The 18424-nt window shown below is 49.5% G+C and overlaps 1 protein-coding gene across 6 annotated transcripts in view; it reads left to right on the top strand.

Moving 5' to 3' along the window:
* The first annotated feature begins 1130 nt into the window (after positions 1-1130).
* Positions 1131-18424, top strand: part of TEAD4 (TEA domain transcription factor 4) — a 68530-nt gene continuing 51236 nt past the window's right edge. For 4 of the 6 annotated variants that reach the window (XM_019464837.2, XM_019464836.2, XM_019464834.2 and 1 more), the window contains exon 1: positions 1798-2053. In XM_019464837.2, the coding sequence (XP_019320382.1) occupies positions 1912-2053 (142 nt within the window). In that variant the 5' untranslated portion in view covers positions 1798-1911. Of the gene's footprint in view, positions 1246-1797; positions 2054-18424 lie in introns of those variants that run through there. The other 2 variants (XM_053894997.1, XM_019464835.2) reach the window with 2 other exon arrangements.

Below are 18424 nucleotides of genomic sequence, written 5' to 3'. Positions count from 1 at the left end.
CAAACACTGCAATACAAGCTTAAGTGATAATGTTCCCCAGTGATCAGATCCCCAGTGATCTGATTTTTGGAAAAAGCCAAAAGTCCTTTGGTTTCAACCTTCCAACAAGGTGAGTGACAGAGGTATGTGATAACACACTGCCTTAAACCAATGCCAAACAGGAGCCCAACGCGTTTCCAGTACCCTTCTCCCCAACAAGAGACTAAACTATCTGGCATGTTTGTTTCAAACCCAGACTCCCACTTTGTGGTAATGCTCTTCTATATATGGAGTCTTCTCAGCTAAATTATAAGCTCTTCGAGGGCAGGTGCTTAAGTCGTATTTTCATTTTTGTTCTCACAGCATCTGGTGGCCACATAATACATGTTGGATAAAGATTCATTCAGTTACTGAGCCCAAAAGGTGGCTCCTCGCACCACACGTACTTCACATCGAATATCCTCTCCCCATGTGCTTTGCTCTTGGTAGTGACAGATCTGCCGGGGCCACGGGACAACGACCGAAAGGACCAATGCAAGGGAGAGCGCGCGTGGGGGCATTGGCGGCGGATCTGGGACTACAGCCCGGGAGTTCCTGCTTCCTGGTTCCCCGGGGCGAGTGTCCTTTGGTGGGAGCCGCGGGGAAGGGAGCAGCCCTTCCTGCGCGTCGGGCGCCCGCCCCTCCCCCGGCCTCCCAGGGACTTGTGCGGAGAGGCGCCAGCCGGCAACCGGGGACGCCGAGGGTGGCGGGGCCACCTACAGGACCCCCCATCCCGGTTACGGGGAAGGTTTTCAGCTCCTGGGAAAGTCAGTCGGAGACTCGGCCAGGAAAGGCAGGAACCGGGGGGCTCGGGGAGGAGGAACAGAGTCGCAGCGGAGAGATCCAAGGGAAAGTCTGGGTGCGGGGGAGCGGCGGAGGCCGGGTCCCAGCGGAGGCCGGGTCCCAGCGGAGGCCGGGTCCCAGCGGAGGCCGGGTCCCAGCGGAGGGGTCCGCGCCGCAGCAGTCCGGCCGCCCCGCCGCGCGCGCCCCTCCCCTCCTCCGCCGGCCCCGCCCCCGCCCGGCTCCCCCCTCCCCCCCCCCAGTCTCCTCCCCGAGGGGCCGGGGGCAGGGCCGCCCCTCCCTCCCGGTCCCTCCCTCCCTCAGCTGCGCGCATCTCATACCAGCCCTCATTCCGCACATTCCAGGCTTCCTCCTTTCAAACTCCAGGCCAGGGGGCGGGCAGGGCCCGAGCTCCCGGCTCCCGCCGCCCGCGGCCGCGTCCCCCAGGTGAGTGGCGCCCGCCCCGCCGCCGCCCCGCCGCGCGCCCCCACCCCTCCGCCCCGCCGGCCCCCTCAGCCGCGTGCGCCGCCGCTCTTTTCTTCCCCCCCTCGCCCTTCCCGCCCCGGACCTCCCGGCCCGGCCCGCGCCCCCGCTGCCCTCCCTTCCGCCGCCGGCCCCCGAGCTGCCTTCCTCTCGCCCGTTGACTCACTCCTCCAGGAAAAGGGAGCTCCCGTGCTTTCCCGTCAGTCCCATTCTGGGAAAACTCCTCCCTCGGCGCGCTCCGCTCCGCTCGGCTCAGCTCGGCTCGGCGCGCCAGCCCCCCGGCGGCGGCGAAGCGCGTGCGGGCCGGCGCGGGGTGGGCTCCGGCGGCCGCCCGCCCTCCTCCCTGCCCGGCCGGTGGCCCGGGCCGCCGCGGGGCCGCGCGCGCTGACCCCTGTCGTCCCGCAGCGCCGTCGCCGCCCTCGGGACCTCGGCGAGGAGTTGGCGCGCGCTGCGGACCCCGTGGAGCCGGCTTAGCGCCTCCGCCCCCCCCTTCCCCGCACCTTGGGACCGGTAAGGCTGCGGCGCGGCGCGGGGACTCCAGGACCTCGCCCGAGGGCCGGCGTCGGCGGTGCGTGAGGAGCTCTCCCGGCACGTGGAGGCGGCGCGGACCTCTGGCCGGGCCGGGGGTGGATGCTCGGGGCTCGCGGGAAGGGGGTCCCGGAAGCCGAAAGGCCCAGAAGCAGAACCGAGAGCAGCGGCGGTCGGAGAGACCCAGCACCCATGCCTCTTTTCTGCCGGGCCCTTTTCCGACTTGGAAGAGCGAGCCCTGGAGGTAGTGTATTGGCCGGTTTAAGTGCTGAGGCTTTGCGAAAGAGGAGAGCCCTCCGCAGGGTCCCCAGCTCCCCGGGACTTGAGAAGCCTGTTGTATTCTGTGGTGGGGACTAGCTCCAGGGAGAACTCCCAGACCCGAAGCGCACGTTTCCCAGGGACACAGCCTCCGTGCACACGTGTGGAGAGGGGATTCCGGGCACACACGGTGGCTGTCGGATGATTTCATGTGACCGCCTGACTGTCCCGTCTCCCTAGGTTTGGGTGTAGGTGAGGGTGATATCTGTTCACATGTGACTCACCTTGTTTGTGTTGAACGTGAGTGTATTTACACTTGAGAGCAGTGCTGCCTATCTGGAAGTCTGAGTGTCTCTGAGCCCTTGTGCAATGCTACGTCTCTGCGTGTGTATTTTTCTGCGAGGATGTTGGTTCTGGGCATGACTTCCTCCCTGCATGGCCGTGGGCAAGAGAGTTTGTCTCTGGTGAGGTGTGCAGGGATAATTGGACCGTGGTGCTCGGGAGTGCGGTCCGCGGGCTGCATGCGCCCTGGACTGGGCAGAGCTGGAAGGAAGCTGTGCACACCCGCCTCTTCCAGGCAGCTGTCTTTCTGAGGGAGAGTGGGTGCTGTTCTTGCCTGAAACACTTCACAGAGCAAGATGGTAGAAGGCTAAAGGAAGTGGAGATCTTTGTCTTTCCCTGATGGGACAGGTTGTTGACAGAACTGGGGATGTTCGTGGGGGAGGATTCCCCGCCCCCCCCCCCCAGAGGAAACCGTTTTGAATCTTGAAGGGTGTGTAGCCCCTGCTTTTCAAGTTGGCCCCAAGGACAAAGAAGAATGGATGTGTACCAGCCTGAACTACTTTCTGCTGGTCCACCTCTCCTTGGAGCTCCCCAGCAGTCAGATGGAAGAATCCTAGTTCTTTACAACTTGCTAGACCACTCTGCACTTGGCTGTGGGAAGGGAGAGGGGTAACTGCAGGCATGCTTTGGTACCAACCCGGGAGGGAAGGGCTGCCTCTGACTTGCTAGTTGACTTGCTAGGGAAGACCCTTCTGGGTGTCTCAGTTTCCCCACCCCTTCCTTTATGCTTTGCTTCCCCCCCCCCCCCCCAACTCCAGTTGGGATTTACCCATTTGAAATATCTTAGAGGTGGGAGCTGGGTGGGGAGGGAGCCACAGATGTCCGGGAGATTGGCAGAAGTGACACAGCATGTGATGGTGTTGGGAGGGGGGGCACAGGCAGACCTGGAATCAGAGTTCTTTCTTCATTCCTACAACAAGGTGATGGGGAGCATAATGTTGAGGATTTCTTGGAAGGAAGGAACAAGATCCTCTCAGAAGGGTGGGGGCTGGTTGCTGCTCCTCCATGCACCTTGAGGATGCAGATGTTTTGGTGGGAGCCACCTCACCCTCTCACCTGACCAGGTGTGTGATTGGGGCTTTGAGGGCACCGGGTCTAAAGGTAGCATTGATGGAATAGAAAGGGTACAGACTTGGGGCTGGACATACCTGGGTGCAAATCCCGACAGTCACAACTGTTAAGGCCCTCAGGCTTAGTTTCCTGATGAGTAATATGGGAGGGTGGGTTAATTAATATCTATCTAAAACGTTTGTTGTGAAAATTCATTGTTTGCCAAGTATCTAGCACAGTGCATGGCATATTGCAGACTCCAGTGTTTCCTAAGCTTATTTCAGCATGGAACCTCTTTTTTCCCCAAGAACTTCACTGAATACCCTTTGACAAACCTTGCCCTGTTCATTTGTGTTTACTCAGCAAACATGAACTGAGCATTTACCATAGACCAGGCCCTGTGTGATGTTCGTCATCCTTAGGAACCAAGGTAGCTAGTGGCCCAGGTGGAGGTGGGGGCAGGGCTTTGTCACAGGGGCACAGGGTCTCCAACTCCTTTGTTCTTTTTTTTTTCTTTTTTTGATGTTTATTTATTTTTGAGAAGGGGGAGGAGGGGCAGAGAGAGAGGGAGACACAGACTCTGAAGCAGCTCCAGGCTCGGAGTTGTCAGTGCAGGTCCTGATGCAGGGCTCGAACTCATGAACTGTGAGATCATGACCTGAGCAGAAGTCAGATGCTTAACCAGCTGAGCTACCCAGGCAGTCCTCCAACGCCTTTGTTCTAATTTCAGTTTTGCCTTGACCTCAGGGTGAATCTGCTGAACATTATTGGATACTCTAATGTTAGCCTCTAACTCCCTCATTTTAAAGATGGGGAAACCGAGGCCCCTAGTGGGACAGTAACTTGCCTAAGATTGCACAACTGGTGAGTCACAGAGCTGGGACTAGAGTCCATTTTGTTTCCACTTTGCATTCTGTCTCCTGCTCTGTGGCTCCCAATGCTCAGACCCCCTAGCCACTTCATCTAACAGGTGTGGAGGCTGGAACTGTCTGGCTTGGCAATGTCTCCCATCCTGTGGCTCAGATAGGAAGCAGAAATTCTCCCCTCCTTCCCAGCAGAAAGCACAGAACTGTAGAATCTGAGAATGCCAACTTTGGAAGGGACCCTCAAAGGGTCTTTAAATGCACCCTCCTTTTTCCTCTCTGGTCTGTACATTACTCAGCCAGGTGGAGAAGGGTCTTCTTATCTTTCTAGATTTTCTGGGATGCAAGTGTCGCAACTTCCCTCTGCCTCCATTCTGGAGTCTTGTACTGGTGACTGTCACACAGCAATACCTGTTGCCTAATCCGTGGCTCCTCTCCTCCTTCTCAGTGGAAGTGGAGGACACGGGTCACCAGCTCTGCTCCATTGCCTTTCCTGTAGTTGAGGTCAGTCTGGGGGCAGTGGGAAATTCAGGGCTTGTGAGGGTGGCTTTACCTTGTCTGTCTTGCTTTGCCCCCCATGACCCTTTGTTGGCAGGGGTTCGGAGGACAGCTCCCTTTAAAGCTCTGAAATTGGAGCTGAACAGCTGCTCTCCTGCCCCCCCCCCCTTCCCCCCCAGGGGTTTAACCAGTTCAGGGGCCCAGGTGGAGGTGGGGGCAGGGCTTTGTCACTGGGCAGTGCGGTCTCCAACTCTGGAGCTTTTCCTGAACTCTTCTGAAATGACAGTTCTTCCCTTGCTTTTGGTTTTTCCATTTAGATATTAGGGAGATTCGAGTCACCTCCTGGGTGATACGGTCCTGGAGCCTTCAGCTGCTAGCGACTGGATCTTTGGGAACATTTCCACTGGAACTCCAGTCCCTAAGATAGGTACCGTGCCCTCCTATCTGTAATACAGGCCTTTGGAAAGGCCGGAGGATGGGCCCTGCCTCCCTGTGGTGTGGGCCAGCTGAGCTGAGGGTAGGCGGGCCCCCATGGGTGGGGACCCAGCTTCCTTTGACCCAAACTTCATGGGAACAATGGACTTCAGAGGAGTCACCAGGGGCAGGAAATAGGAGCTGTGCTAAGGCAGGGTGACCCTCCTGCAGGATGGGGTTGCATATCCGGCTGAAAGGAAAGGCAGGGTGTTGGGGGCAGTGCAGAGGGCACTGGGTAGGGCCGATGACACATAGGGTGGGCCTCTCCTTCCAAGGGGGCCCTTGACTTAGAGTGAAACCTGAGCTGCTTAGAGCTCATTATTTGATGGAGCCGTCTGCTTTGTGTCTTACCAGCAAAGGTATTGTGGTGTCTGCCAGTGTCAGCTCATGCCAGGCTGACCCCTGCCAGAACCATGAATTCCCCTTCCCTTCAAGCACTTCAGAGGTCTGCGTGAATTGTCCTGGCTTGAATAAAAGTCTAGTTTTGTTTCTTCCTGGCTGGTCTCCATCTTGGCTTTGAGCCTTGAGTAATAGTTGACGAGGGAGGCAATTTGTTCAGTAGGCAGAGCTCTGGGTGGGGAGGCAACAGGCCTGGGTCAGCTGGACAACATAAAGGGATTTTTTTTTTTTTTTTTTAAGCCATCTTCAGAGCAAGAAGACAACCAGGACAGGCAGGGGGAGATTCCTGCTTGAAGCAGGTGGTGGAATGTTCTTGGAGGCACAACACACTTATCTTGCCTTTATCTCTGTAAAGGAAGAACAGAGTTGGCAAGAGGGCTAAGGCAGGCTTTGGGAGAAGTGAGAGACTGCACTGAGTTGCCTTTTGTGAATTCAGGTGGCCAGGTTCTTACAGATCAGGTTTTGGGGTCCTGATAGCAACTGCAGGAGTGACCACAGAATCACTCTAGGATCTGGGAGGAGCCCTGACAAATGGGAGCGGAGAGGTAAGGGTAGCAACATAATAAATGTTGTCCTGTTTTATTTCTTCAATATGGCAAGATGGGGATCCAGGAAATGGCAGGCCGGTAAGCTTCTTATTGATGTGGGGCCTTCAAAAATGACATTGAGATAGCTACTAGCCCACATGGGTCACCCTACCAAGTCTTGGAAAAACAATCTAGTTTAGATGGAAGAACGTTTAGTAAGGACTTTGAGTCTAATGAGGTTTCTTGGGTTCAAGAGAAATAAATAGGATCTGGTTGATGCAGCAGTAAGATGGATTTGTAACTGGTTGAAAGGCTGTCCAGGCTACTCATACTGAGCTCTTGTCACCATGGAGTGGGCAGTCTCTAGTGATATGCCACAGAACTCTCGTTTTGGTTTTGTCCCCTGTCAGTTCTGTGCGTGTCTAGGATAGCAAGAGTATTGGATGACAGAACCAGGATTCAAAGTCATCTTAATTAACTAAATGCTGAGATTAAGCAGAAATAGGAAATGAAGAACCATGTTTTTTTCTGTTAAAATTAATACATACTCATTGTAGACAACTTTTATAAATTAAACAAGAAAAACTGGTACATAATGCCACAACTCAGGTGAGCACAGTTAATATTTTGGTATATGTCCCTTCAAATTTGTGTTCATGCAAATAAATCTGTGTATTTTAACATAATTGCAGTTATACTCTATCCTGGTTTTTTTCCTACTGAATACTATGTAGTGAGTAATATCCCCTATCATAAATAATTTAAAGCTATAATTGTAAGGATCTGGATAATATTACCTCATATGAATACACTTTAATTTCTTTAACTGCACACTCCTGAACATTTTTAAAAATTGTGTTCAATTTTTAGCCATTAAAAATTACTTGACGTTGAGTGATGTTAAATAGGTACACTTATCTCAAGATGAACTCTAATAGATATAAATGTAAAATCCTGCATTTAAGGTCAGAGCATCAATTATATATATATATATATATATAATAGGTATATATATATATAATAGGTATATATATATATATAATAGGTATATATATATATAATAGGTATATATATATATAATAGGTATATATATAATAGGTATATATATATATAATAGGAATTTACTGTCAATTCTTGTGGAAAAAAAGTTGGGGTTTTGGTTGATGAAGCAGGGGAAGGAAAATGAGCATTTATTTTATTTATTAAAAATTTTTTTGTTTAGGGGCGCCTGGATGGCTCAGTTGGTTGGGTGTCCGACTTCGGCTGGGGTCATGATCTCACAGTTTGTGGGTTTGTGCCCCGTGTTGGGCTCTGTGCTGACAGCTCAGAGAAGCCTGGAGCCTGCTTCAGATTGTGTTTCCCTCTCTCTCTGTTCCTCCCCCCGCTCGTACTCTCTCTTTCTCTCTCTCTCTCTCTCTCTCTCTCTCTCTCTCAAAAATAAATAAAGATTTAAAAAAATTTAAAAATAATATTTTTTTTTGTTTTAAATTTTAATTTAATTGATTTTTTAAATTTACATCCAAGTTAATTAGCGTATAGTGCAACAGTGATTTCAGGAGTAGATTCCTTAATGCCCTTTACCCATTTAGCCCATCCCCCCTCCGACAATCCCTCCAGTAACCCTCTGTTTATTCTCCATATTTAAGAGTCTCTTATGTTTTTGTTTCCCTCCCTGTTTTTTATTATTTTTGCTTCTCTTCCCTTATGTTCATCTGTTTTGTATCTTAAAGTCCTCATATGAGTGAAGTCCTATGATATTTGTCTTTCTCTGACTAATTTCGCTTAGCATAATACCCTCTAGTTCCACCCACGTATTTGCAAATGGCAAGATTTCATTCTTTTTGATTGCCGAGTAATAATCCATTGTATACATATATACCACATCTTCTTTATCCATTTATCCATCGATGGACATTTGGGTTCTTGCCATACTTTGGCTATTGTTGATAGTGCTATCAACGTTGGGGTGCATGTGTCCCTTTGAAACAGCACACCTGTATCCCTTGGATAAATACCTAGTAGTGCAGTTGTTGGGTCGTAGAGTAGTTCTATTTTTAATTTTTTGAGGAACCTCCCTATCATTTTCCAGAATGGTTGCACCAGTTTGCATTCCCACCGGCAGGGCAAAAGAGATCCTTTTTCTCTGCATTCTCGCCAACATCTGTTGTTGCCTGAGTTGTTAATGTTAGCCATTCTGACAAGTTAAAAAAAGAATTTTTTAATGTTTATTTTTGAGTGAGAGACCGACCGCGAGCAGGGGAGGGGCAAAGAAGGAGACAGAATCCAAAGCAGGCTCCAGGCTCTGAGCTGTCAGCACAGAGCCCAACATGAAGCTTGAACCCACGCACCGTGAGATCATGACCTGAGCCAAAGTTGGATGCTTAACCGACTGAATCACCCAGGTGCCCCGGGATATGAGCATTTATTAAGTGCCTACCAGGTGCCAAGCTTTGTTCTAGACATTTCTGTCTACATCACTTCATTTAATTTTCATGGCAGCCCTGTGAGATAGGGTTTGCTGATTTGTTTTTGTTTTTTTTTAATTTTTAAATTTTTATTTTTAAGTAATCTCTACACCCAACATGAGGCTTGAACTCACAACACCGAGATCAAGAATCACAGGCTCTACTGACTGAGCCAACCAAGTGCCCCGTTTTTTTTGTTTTTTTTTGTTTGTTTGTTTTTTTAATTTTTTTAACGTTTTATTTATTTTTGAGACAGAGAGAGACAGAGGATGAATGGGGGAGGGGCAGAGAGAAAGGGAGACACAGAATCAGAAGCAGGCTCCAGGCTCTGAGCCATCAGCTCAGAGCCCGACGCGGGGCTCGAACTCACGGACCGCGAGATGGTGACCTGAGCTGAAGTCGGACGCTTAACCGACTGAGCCACCCAGGCGCCCCTGTTTTTTTTTTAATGTTTATTTATTTTTGAGAGAGAGAGAGAAAGAGCGTGAGCAGGGGAGGGGCAGAGAAAGAGAGCAAGAGAGAATCCCAAGCAGGCTGTACATTGTTAGCTTGGAGCCCGAGGTGGGGTTCGAACTCATGAACTGTCAGATGATGATTTAAGCAACAATCAAGAGTCGGACCCATAACCGACTGAGCCACCCAGGTGCCCGTGGTTTTTTTTTTACCTTTGCTTTAACAAAAGAGGAGAAAAGTTACCCAGAGATTAATGCTGGGGTTGGAGTTTGAACCCAGGTCAGCCTGACTCTTCCTGTCACCCGTTAAACCCTGAGCCTGTGGGCTAGTGGGGTCGGGGGCTCTGCATCAAGGAAAACCATAGTCTGCTAGGCTCTGTGATGCTCTGGTCACACTGAGAACCATGTCTGGTTTTGGGGGGTAGATACACCCCGATCTATTCAGTATTGAGCTTGTAGATATTGTGAGTGTCTTGGTGAAGGGGGGGTTGGAACCTGTGCAGTCCTCAGCGTGCTGTCGTTTCTCATTGCCAGAAGTTAGTCCCTCTTTGCAGTAATAGCAGATCAGGTCCAAGGGATCGGAAGTCGGTTTCACTCTAGTACTACATAGACCTATGTGGAGTTTTATAATGTAGAATGATGTAGGTAGAACCTGCTAGGGCTTCTTTGGAGGAAGTTTCTCCAGTGGGTGGGAGATTGCACCAGATGACCTCTAGGGCTTCTGTTTCCTCCATGTGGTCCTGGGCCTCAGTTTCTCTGCATGCAGCAGGTGGGGATTGCCCTGGCGATGAAGGAGATATTTTCCCACCTTGACCTTCTGGGATCCCTGCCGGAGGGAGGTAAAGATAAGCTGTCTCCAAAGCTGGAAGCAAGGCTGAGAAATGTGAGGTGGGAATGTCCAGTCCCAGCAGTTTGAGGAGACCAAATGAGGAGATGTGGGAGTTATTGCCTGGCTCCCCATCACCTTTGTACAAGCTGCATGAGCAGGTGTTAGGGACAGGCTGCACCCCTGAGGCTGGGGCAGGGGAAGATGAGCACAGCATGGGGTAGTGGCTATAAGCACAGACTCCAGACCCGTCCTGCCTTATAGAAATACAATGTAAGCCAGATATGTCATTTTATGTTCTCTTAGAGCCACTTTTACAAAGTAAAAAGAAATTGGTAAAATGAATTTTAATAATAGATTTTATTAAACAATTGTGTCTGAGGGCAGCTGGGTGGTTCAGTTGGTTAAGCGCTCAACTTTGGCTCAGGTCATGATCTCATGGTGTGTGGGTTTGAGTGCTGTGTCAGGCTCTGTGCTGACAGCTCAGCCTGCAGCCTGCTTCCGATTCTGTGTCTCCCTCTCTGTGTTTTCCCCTACTTGCACTCGGTCTCTCTCTCTCAAAAATAAATAAACATTAATTTAAAAAAAAATTTAAACAGCTGTATCTAAAATACTATCGCTTAACTGTACCATCAATAGTGAAAAAATGTTCATGAGAAGTTCACATTTTTTTTCATACAAACTGTTTGGATTCCAGCATGCATTTTACACTTAATAGCGCATCTCAATTTGGACTAGCTGCTGTTCAAGTGCTGAATGGCCATGTGTGGCTAGTGGTTCGTGTTTAGACAGTATAGCATTACAGCCAGCCTGCCTGGGTTTGAATCCCTTTTCTGCCACGTATCAAGCTATGTGGCCTTGGACAAGTTATCTAACTGCACAGTAGCTTATTCTCCTCTTCTGCAAAATGAGGAAAATAATATTAATAGGACCAACCTCTTGCTGACGTGAAGAGTACATTAGTTAATATTTGTAATATACTTAGTTTTTTTGCCTGGCATATACTAAACACCATCTAAGTGTTTATCAAGTAAATGACCCATAAACTCTGGAGGGAGAGGCCTGTGATACGCTGGGAAAAACCCAGTCGTGGAGAGTCCCTGTACATTACTGGTAGGCTGTGCCTATATCTGGTAGTTCTACAAAATGAAATTGCCTTCAGATCAGATGGACCTAATCTATTGCTGAAGAGAGGGCCCGCCTTCTGGAAGTGAGAAGAAATGGCAGCACCCGTATAAGATAGGCTCCAATCCTTTAACAGGTATGTCCCGAGCAGCTGTCCTGCTTGGGGCTTGGAAATGTGCTGCGTGACATGGAAGAAACAGAAGGATCCTCTGAAATGCTTCGTTTTAGATTGCGTGACCTCATGTTGGAATGGGGGGTGAGGTCACTTCCAGCACTTGGAGGTTGAAGCAGTAGTCTTGCTGCTTATGCAAGAGAGGAAGCAGAGCTGTATTAGTGGCTTCCGATACCCTCCTCAGGACTCTGCCAGCCCCAACACTGCCTGCTTGCCTCTCTTGGCATCAGCCCCCTCTGCCTGCACCTGCCCCCAGCCAGCCTGCAGTGGTCACAGAGCACCCACAGTGTGCCTGGCACTGTGCCAGGGGCAGTGGGGGAAATGTGGAATGGAAGACCTGGTCTGTGTCCTCAAGGGGCTTGCAATACTGCATGGGAGACGGACTGCACAGCAAACACTGAACACCTGCAAGATTAAAGAAGGGCTAGTTAGAAGCACAGACTAGCGCTGAGGGGGTGTCTTGTAAAGGTGATTCATTCTGATGGGGCTGGGAGGAGTCAGGGAAGGCTTCTCAGAGGAGGAGGCACTTGAGCTGACTTTGAAGGATGGGTAGTGTTGCACGCTGTGTGTGTGTGTGTGAGAGAGAGAAACAGGGACAGAGGGAGAAATATAGGTGAGAGGACAGGAAAAGTAGTGATTTCAGGGTCATGGTCATGAAATAATCAGAGGAGAGGAGACAGTGGAGCTTTATAAGTGAGGAGGGTTTGAGCCAAGTCCTCTGGGCAGAGTAAGGAGGACTTTTTAAAAATTTATTTTTAAATTCACATACAGCAAAATTTACTCTTCATGGTATACAGTTCTGTGGGTTTTGACAAATGCAAGGCATGGGATTCCCCACCACAGTCAAGATACAGAAGGGCTCCATCTCCAAAAGATGCCCTCACGCTACCACCCTTTGTGGGCTGTCCATCTGTCTCCCCCTCCCCCGCCATGCCCATCCCCTGAGAACATGGATCTGTCCACTCCTGTCATTGTGCTTTTTCAAGAATATCAGATGGGTAATCAGACAGTATGGAGCTTTGGCGTCTGTTTCTTTCACTCAGCATAATGCCTTGATTCATCCGGTTGTGTGTATCAATAGTTTGTTCCTTTTTATTGCTGTGTAGTATTCCATTTTATAGCTACACTGCAGTGTGTTTATCCATTCACTGGCAGAAGGACTTTTCGGTTGTTTCCAGCCTTTGTTGATTTTGAGTAAAGCTGTTGTCAACATTTCTATACAGGTTTTTGTGTGAACACAAGCTTTCATTTCTCTTTCTTAAACACCTCGGAGTGGGATTGTTGGGTCACGTGGTAGTATATATGCAGTGGTTTAAGAAACTGGCAAACTGCCAAAGTGTATATACCCTTTGCATTTCTATCAGCAAAGCAGGAGAGTTCTGTTTCTCCGTATCTTCAACAGCGTTTGGTCTTGTTGGCTTTCTTTTTGTTTTTGTCTTTTTGACATTCTGATAGGTGGTCAGCTATCACGGTAGCTGATACCTGGTAGCTCAGCACGGTTTAATTTTCATTTCCTTAATAACTAATGATGTTGAACTTTTTTTGTGTTTTTAATTTGCCATTTATGTAACTTCTTTGATGAAACGTCTACCAAATCTTTTGCCTATTTTTCCTCTTGATGGTTATGTTTTGAGAGTTCTTTAATATTCTGGATGCAAGTCCTTTGTCAGATGTGTGACTTACAAATTTTTGGAGAAAATTCATTTAAGGAGAGAATCTCCAAAAGAAGATGGTGGGTGTTAGGGACTCTGAAAGCAAGGAAAGAGTTTGGTGCCCTGAGCCTTGGCCTTTCTTCAGAGGCAAAGGTGGGGCCCAGGGGGATAGAGGGCGGGGAACACCTACAGAATGACTTAGGAAGAGGAAAGGAGGAAGGAACAGGGCCTTCTATGAAGTTCTGTTCCTGGCTTAGCACCTGCAGTAGAGTATACTTTGAATAGGAGGTGCACGTAGCTTCTTAGTTTGCTAGGACCTTCCCTGACTGACTGCTATGCCTGGTCTACTCCTCATTGCCCCTGGCTCAAGCTGGGCCGGCCCCATCCAGAACAACACTGCTTGTGCCCAGTCTGGGTACCAACCATTTACATGGCCTTGTTTCCAAACTGGATGACCACTGCATTCTGGAATGGGAGGTGGAATGATTGTTGGGCCTGCAGGGGTAAGCCACTGGGTAGCTGTGTGGCTGGTGCAAGAGAGAATCAGTGCAGTGAGTTTTCTGGGTCAGGCTGGGTCCTCGGTGATGGTGACCTCAGCCTAAGATCTGAGGGCTTTGGGCCATTAGAATCTCCAGAGCATTGTGATTGTCATCTCTGTCCCTGTCCAGGCGGGGTAGCTCTGAGACAGAACAACATTTCTGTGAAAGACGACCAATGGTAGCATAGGTGCTGCCTCCTGCCTCTTGGCCAAGTCCAGTCCAGCATGTCCCCTGCTCTTGTGTCTTGGCAGCTATGGCACTGTCCAGATGCTAGAGCCTTCATTCTTCCCAGGGGTAGGCCTTTTCCAGAGGCCTACAGGTGGAGAATGGGACAGAGCTGAAGATGGGTCCTGCTTTCTTGCAGCTGCTAAGGCTGGCTGCCTGGTTACCTCTATGGCCCTATAGGCTCCCCACAGCTCCCTGATGCTCTGGACCTTGGAGGGCTGTTCCTCAGCACTGAGAGCTCCTGCGTGGGCGGGGTGTGCACCTAGAGCCCCCACCCATGGTGCCTTGTGCTGCTTGGGGGCCCAGTGTGGGCACACCCTCGGGTCCTGGCAGGGTGAGGTATGGCATGTCTGTCTTTGGCAAAGCAGCTGATTGGGGCAAACCCACCCAAGGCTGGGGAAAGCAAGCATTTGTGGAGCAGCACACTGGGCTCATGTAAAGACATTGGTTCTGTCGGTGCCCAGGGAGAGTCACTGTTTGATGGGATTCAGTAGCCAGTCTGTTAGGCAAAGACTCTCCAGCTCTGGGATCTACCTTGAGATCTGAATCTATCCTTTCTTTCTTTCTTTCTTTCTTTCTTTCTTTCTTTCTTTCTTTCTTTCTTTCTTTCTTTCGGTGCCCAGGGAGAGTCACTGTTTGATGGGATTCAGTAGCCAGTCTGTTAGGCAAAGACTCTCCAGCTCTGGGATCTACCTTGAGATCTGAATCTATTCTTTCTTTCTTTCTTTCTTTCTTTCTTTCTTTCTTTCTTTCTTTCTTTCTTTCTTGTTTACTTATTTTTTTTTAATTTTTTTTAAACGTTTATTTATTTTTGAGACAGAGAGAGACAGAGCATGAACGGGGGAGGGTCAGAGAGAGGGAGACACAGAATCTGAAACAGGCTCCAGGCTCTGAGCTGTCAGCACAGAGCCCGACGCGGGGCTTGAACTCACGGACCGCGATATCGTGACCTGAGCCGAAGTCAGCCGTCCAACCGACTGAGCCACCCAGGCGCCCCTCTTGTTTACTTATTTTAGAGAGAGAGAGAGAGAGAGAAAGATAGGGCATGAACAGGGGAGGGGCAGAGAGAGAGGGAGACACAGAATCTGAAGCAGGCTCCAGACTCTGAGCTGTCAGTCAGCACAGAGCCCATCGCGGGGCTCAAACTCATGAACTGCGAGATCATGACCTAAGCTGAAGCTGGACCCTTAACCGACTGAGCCACCCAGGCGCCCTGATCTGAATTTTCGTAGGCCTATCTAAGGTGAAGTCAGCTAGTTTGGTTCAGTACTTTTGCCTCTCCAGAACTTTCATAACCTTTGCTTTATTTTAGAATCCAGAAGGGGTGCCTGGGTGGCTCAGTCAGTTAAGCGTCCCACTTCGGTTCAGGTCATGATCTCGCGGTTTGTGAGTTTGAGCCCCGCATCGGGCTCTGGGCTGATAGCTTGGAGCCTGGAGCCCGCTTCGGATTCTGTGTCTCCTTCTCTCTCTGCCCCTCCCATGCTCATGCTCTGTCTCTCTCTGTCTCTTAATAATAAATAAACGTTAAAAAAAAAAAAATCCTGGGGCGCCTGGGTGGCTCAGTCGGTTAAGCGTCCGACTTCAGCTCAGGTCATGATCTCACGGCTTGTGAGTTCGAGCCCTGCGTCAGGTTCTGTGCTGACAGCTCAGAGCCTGGAGCCTGTTTCAGATTCTGTGTCTTCCTCTCTCTCTCTGACCCTCCCCCGTTCATCCTCTGTCTCTCTCTGTCTCAAAAGTAAATAAACGTTAAAAAAAAAAATTAAAAAAAAAAATCCTGAAGAAAGGCCCCAAGGAGAAAAAAATGCAAGCCTTACTCTCCTTATCTTAAAAAAAAAAGGGGGGGGGGTGCTTGGGTGGCTCAGTTGGTTAAGGGTCCGACTCAATTTTGGCTCAGGTCATGATCTTATGGTTTGTGAGAGTTTGAGCCCTGTGTCAGGCTCCGCGCTGACAGTGCAGAGCCTGCTTGGGATTCTCTCTCTCCCTTTCTCTCTCTGTGTGCCCCACTTCTGCTTGTTCGTTCTCTCTCTCAAATAAATATACTGAAAACAATAAAAAATAAATTAATAGCCTAACCTCTCCCATTCCTTTATTAGTATTATTATTATTATTTAAAAATTTTTTTAAGTTTATTTATTTATTTTGAGAGAGAGAGAGAGAGAGTAGGGGAGGGGCAGAGAGAGAGAATCCCAAGCAGGCTCCATGCTGTCAGCACAGAGCCCAGTGCGGAGCTTGAACTTGCCAACGACAAGATCATAACATGAACTGAAACCAAGAGTCGGATGCTCAACCGACTGAGACACCCAGGCGCCCCTGTATTTTTTTTTTTTTTTTTTGAGCAGTTTTCGGGATTACAGAAAAATTGAGCAGAAAGTACAGTTTCTTCCCTTCTTGCCTACTTACTCCTATTATTGACATCTTGCCCTGGTGCAACATATTTTTTAAGTTGATGAACCGGTACTGATATGTTATTATTAAATCAAGTCCATAGTTTACATTGGGGCTCACTGTTTGTGTTGTGCTTTCTCTGGGTTTTGACAGGTGAATGTCCTCTCTCCACTATTATAGAATTCTACAGAAGAGTTTCACTGCCCTAAAAACTTCAGTGCTCCGCATATCCCTCAGTGTTGCCTTTTCCAGAATGTCCTGTGGTTGTGATCATGCAGTATGTGTGTAGCCTTTTCAGATTGGCTTTTGCTTAGCAATATGCCTTTAAGGTTCCTCCATGTCTTTTAGTCACTTGATAGTTCATTTCTTTTTATCGCTGAATGATATTCCGCTTTCTTTCCCCACCTTTTCTTTGTGTGAGTGGGGACACCGAGGTCCAGATAGGGGAAGCGAATCTGTGGCAAGGCTGAGCTCGGAGCGAGGTTGGTTTACCTTCCTTCGAGACCTGTTTGGCGGGGGGCCTTCTGTGCAGGCACTGTTGCGGGGACCGAAAGCCCCATCACCGCATCACCAGACTCTTTAGTGGCTGTGGGGCCAGAGCTGGGGTGGAGTGGGGTGGGGAGTGGAGGGCCGTGGACACCCACTTGCTTCCATCCACTTCGTGGATGTGTTAGGGCCAGGTCCATAGACACCCACGTTCCTGGCTGCTTGGAAGGGATGGATGGGGCAGTGTCCCAGGTTGAGTTCCTGGGAAGCTGGATCCGTGTTCTCATTTACCCTGCTTGCCCCTCCTGAGGTTGAGGGTTCTGAGCACAGACTCTGTGCTGCCCAATGGGGCTGATGGCTTGGGGCTACATCCGTATATTTACCGCTGCCCCTCCCTGTTGAGGCTCCTCCCACCGACCTGCTCCCTCTTCACCCTTACCTCTTCTTGTACCCCTCATTCCTCCTGCTTCTCTCCTGTTCACTGTGTCCCAGAGAAAATTCCTTCTCCCTGGTTCTTGTCCCCCTCCACCATCCTGCCAAGAACCCCGAATGTTTGAGGAGCCCTGTTGAGAGCAGCTTCTGTGCCTGCCCATTGTGGATACAATTGAACTTAATCCTCACAACAGTCCCATGAGAAGATGACATTATTAACTCTGGCATGTATTCAGGGGGACGGACTCAGAGAGGTTGAGTAGCCTGCTCAAGGCCCAGCCAGGATCTGAGCCGGGCCTCTGACTCCAGAGCCCAAGCAGGCACCCCTCTCCTGGCCTGGTGGGTTGGCTCTCAGTGACTGGTTCCTTCCGATGCATGCTTACACTGCTGGGGTGGTGGGGTCCTCCTTTGTCCTTTTTCTCACCTCTCCCACTCCTGTCCTGTCAGGGAACAAGGTGTGATCAGTGACCTTCACACTGAAAGGTCAGTGAGGGTGGTGGTGGTTCACACACAGTGTGCTGTGTTTCAGCTTCTTTACCTGTTATGTCTCAGTCCTTCATCTCTGCCAGGCCAGTCTTCTCATCCCTGTTTGAGAGATCAGGAAACAGAAGCTTTGGGGAGGTTAAAGAAGTTCCTGATCGGCTGCACAGCTGGTAGGATTTTCATTCAGCTTGTACCACTCTGAAGCTGCTCACAGTGGACCAGGCTTGTGTCATGCTTTCCCCAGGGCCTTGTGTGTGTCAGCAGAGGAAGAGGAACTCCTTAGAGCTAGGGAGGCTCCTCCTGGGGTGCAATTGGGACACCCAGGTTTTGTGCAGTTTTATTATTTTTATGATAAAAATATTATTATATGTATGTATTACTTCGGACATCCAGTAAGCCCTGGCCAGCCTTCTAAAGTCACATTGGGGCCAGTTTTTTTCAGCTGAGTATATGGCTCAGTTCAGGCCATGTAGGCCCATTTCTCCACTGGATTGTTTTCTCCTCTTCTGTTCCTTCTCCTTTTCATCCGCAGGGACTCCCCACCCATGACCCAAACACTGCTGTCTTTGTCTCTTTCATTTCTAGCTATAACTAGGCCCTTTTCCTGTGTTTCCTATATTTTAGGCCCACGTCTCCTGAAGTGTCTCCTGATCCCCTTCTCTGTCCTCATCTTTTTCCCTTCTGTCTCCTGGTGCGCTTAAAAGGATTGCTGTAAAATCAGTGGAAGCATAGAATTGTCATTCTGTGACTGACTTATTTGACTTAACATAATGTCAGGGTTCATCCATGTTGTAGCCTGTGTCAGTACTTCATTCCTGTTTTTAGGCTGAATAATATTCCATTGTATAGATATGCCACATTTTGTTTGTCCCTTTGTCTTTTGATGCTCATTTGGGTGGTTTCTACCTTTTGATGTTTCTGTCTCCACTAGATGTGGTATTCCCAAGGCCTTGAGCTCAGCA

Source organism: Panthera pardus, unplaced genomic scaffold (assembly GCF_024362965.1).
Source record: "Panthera pardus isolate Hobbes unplaced genomic scaffold, ASM2436296v1 HiC_scaffold_6, whole genome shotgun sequence".
NCBI classification, from domain to species: domain Eukaryota; kingdom Metazoa; phylum Chordata; class Mammalia; order Carnivora; family Felidae; genus Panthera; species Panthera pardus.
Note: the sequence above shows the minus strand (reverse complement) of the source record. Positions and strands in the feature narration are given on the sequence as shown.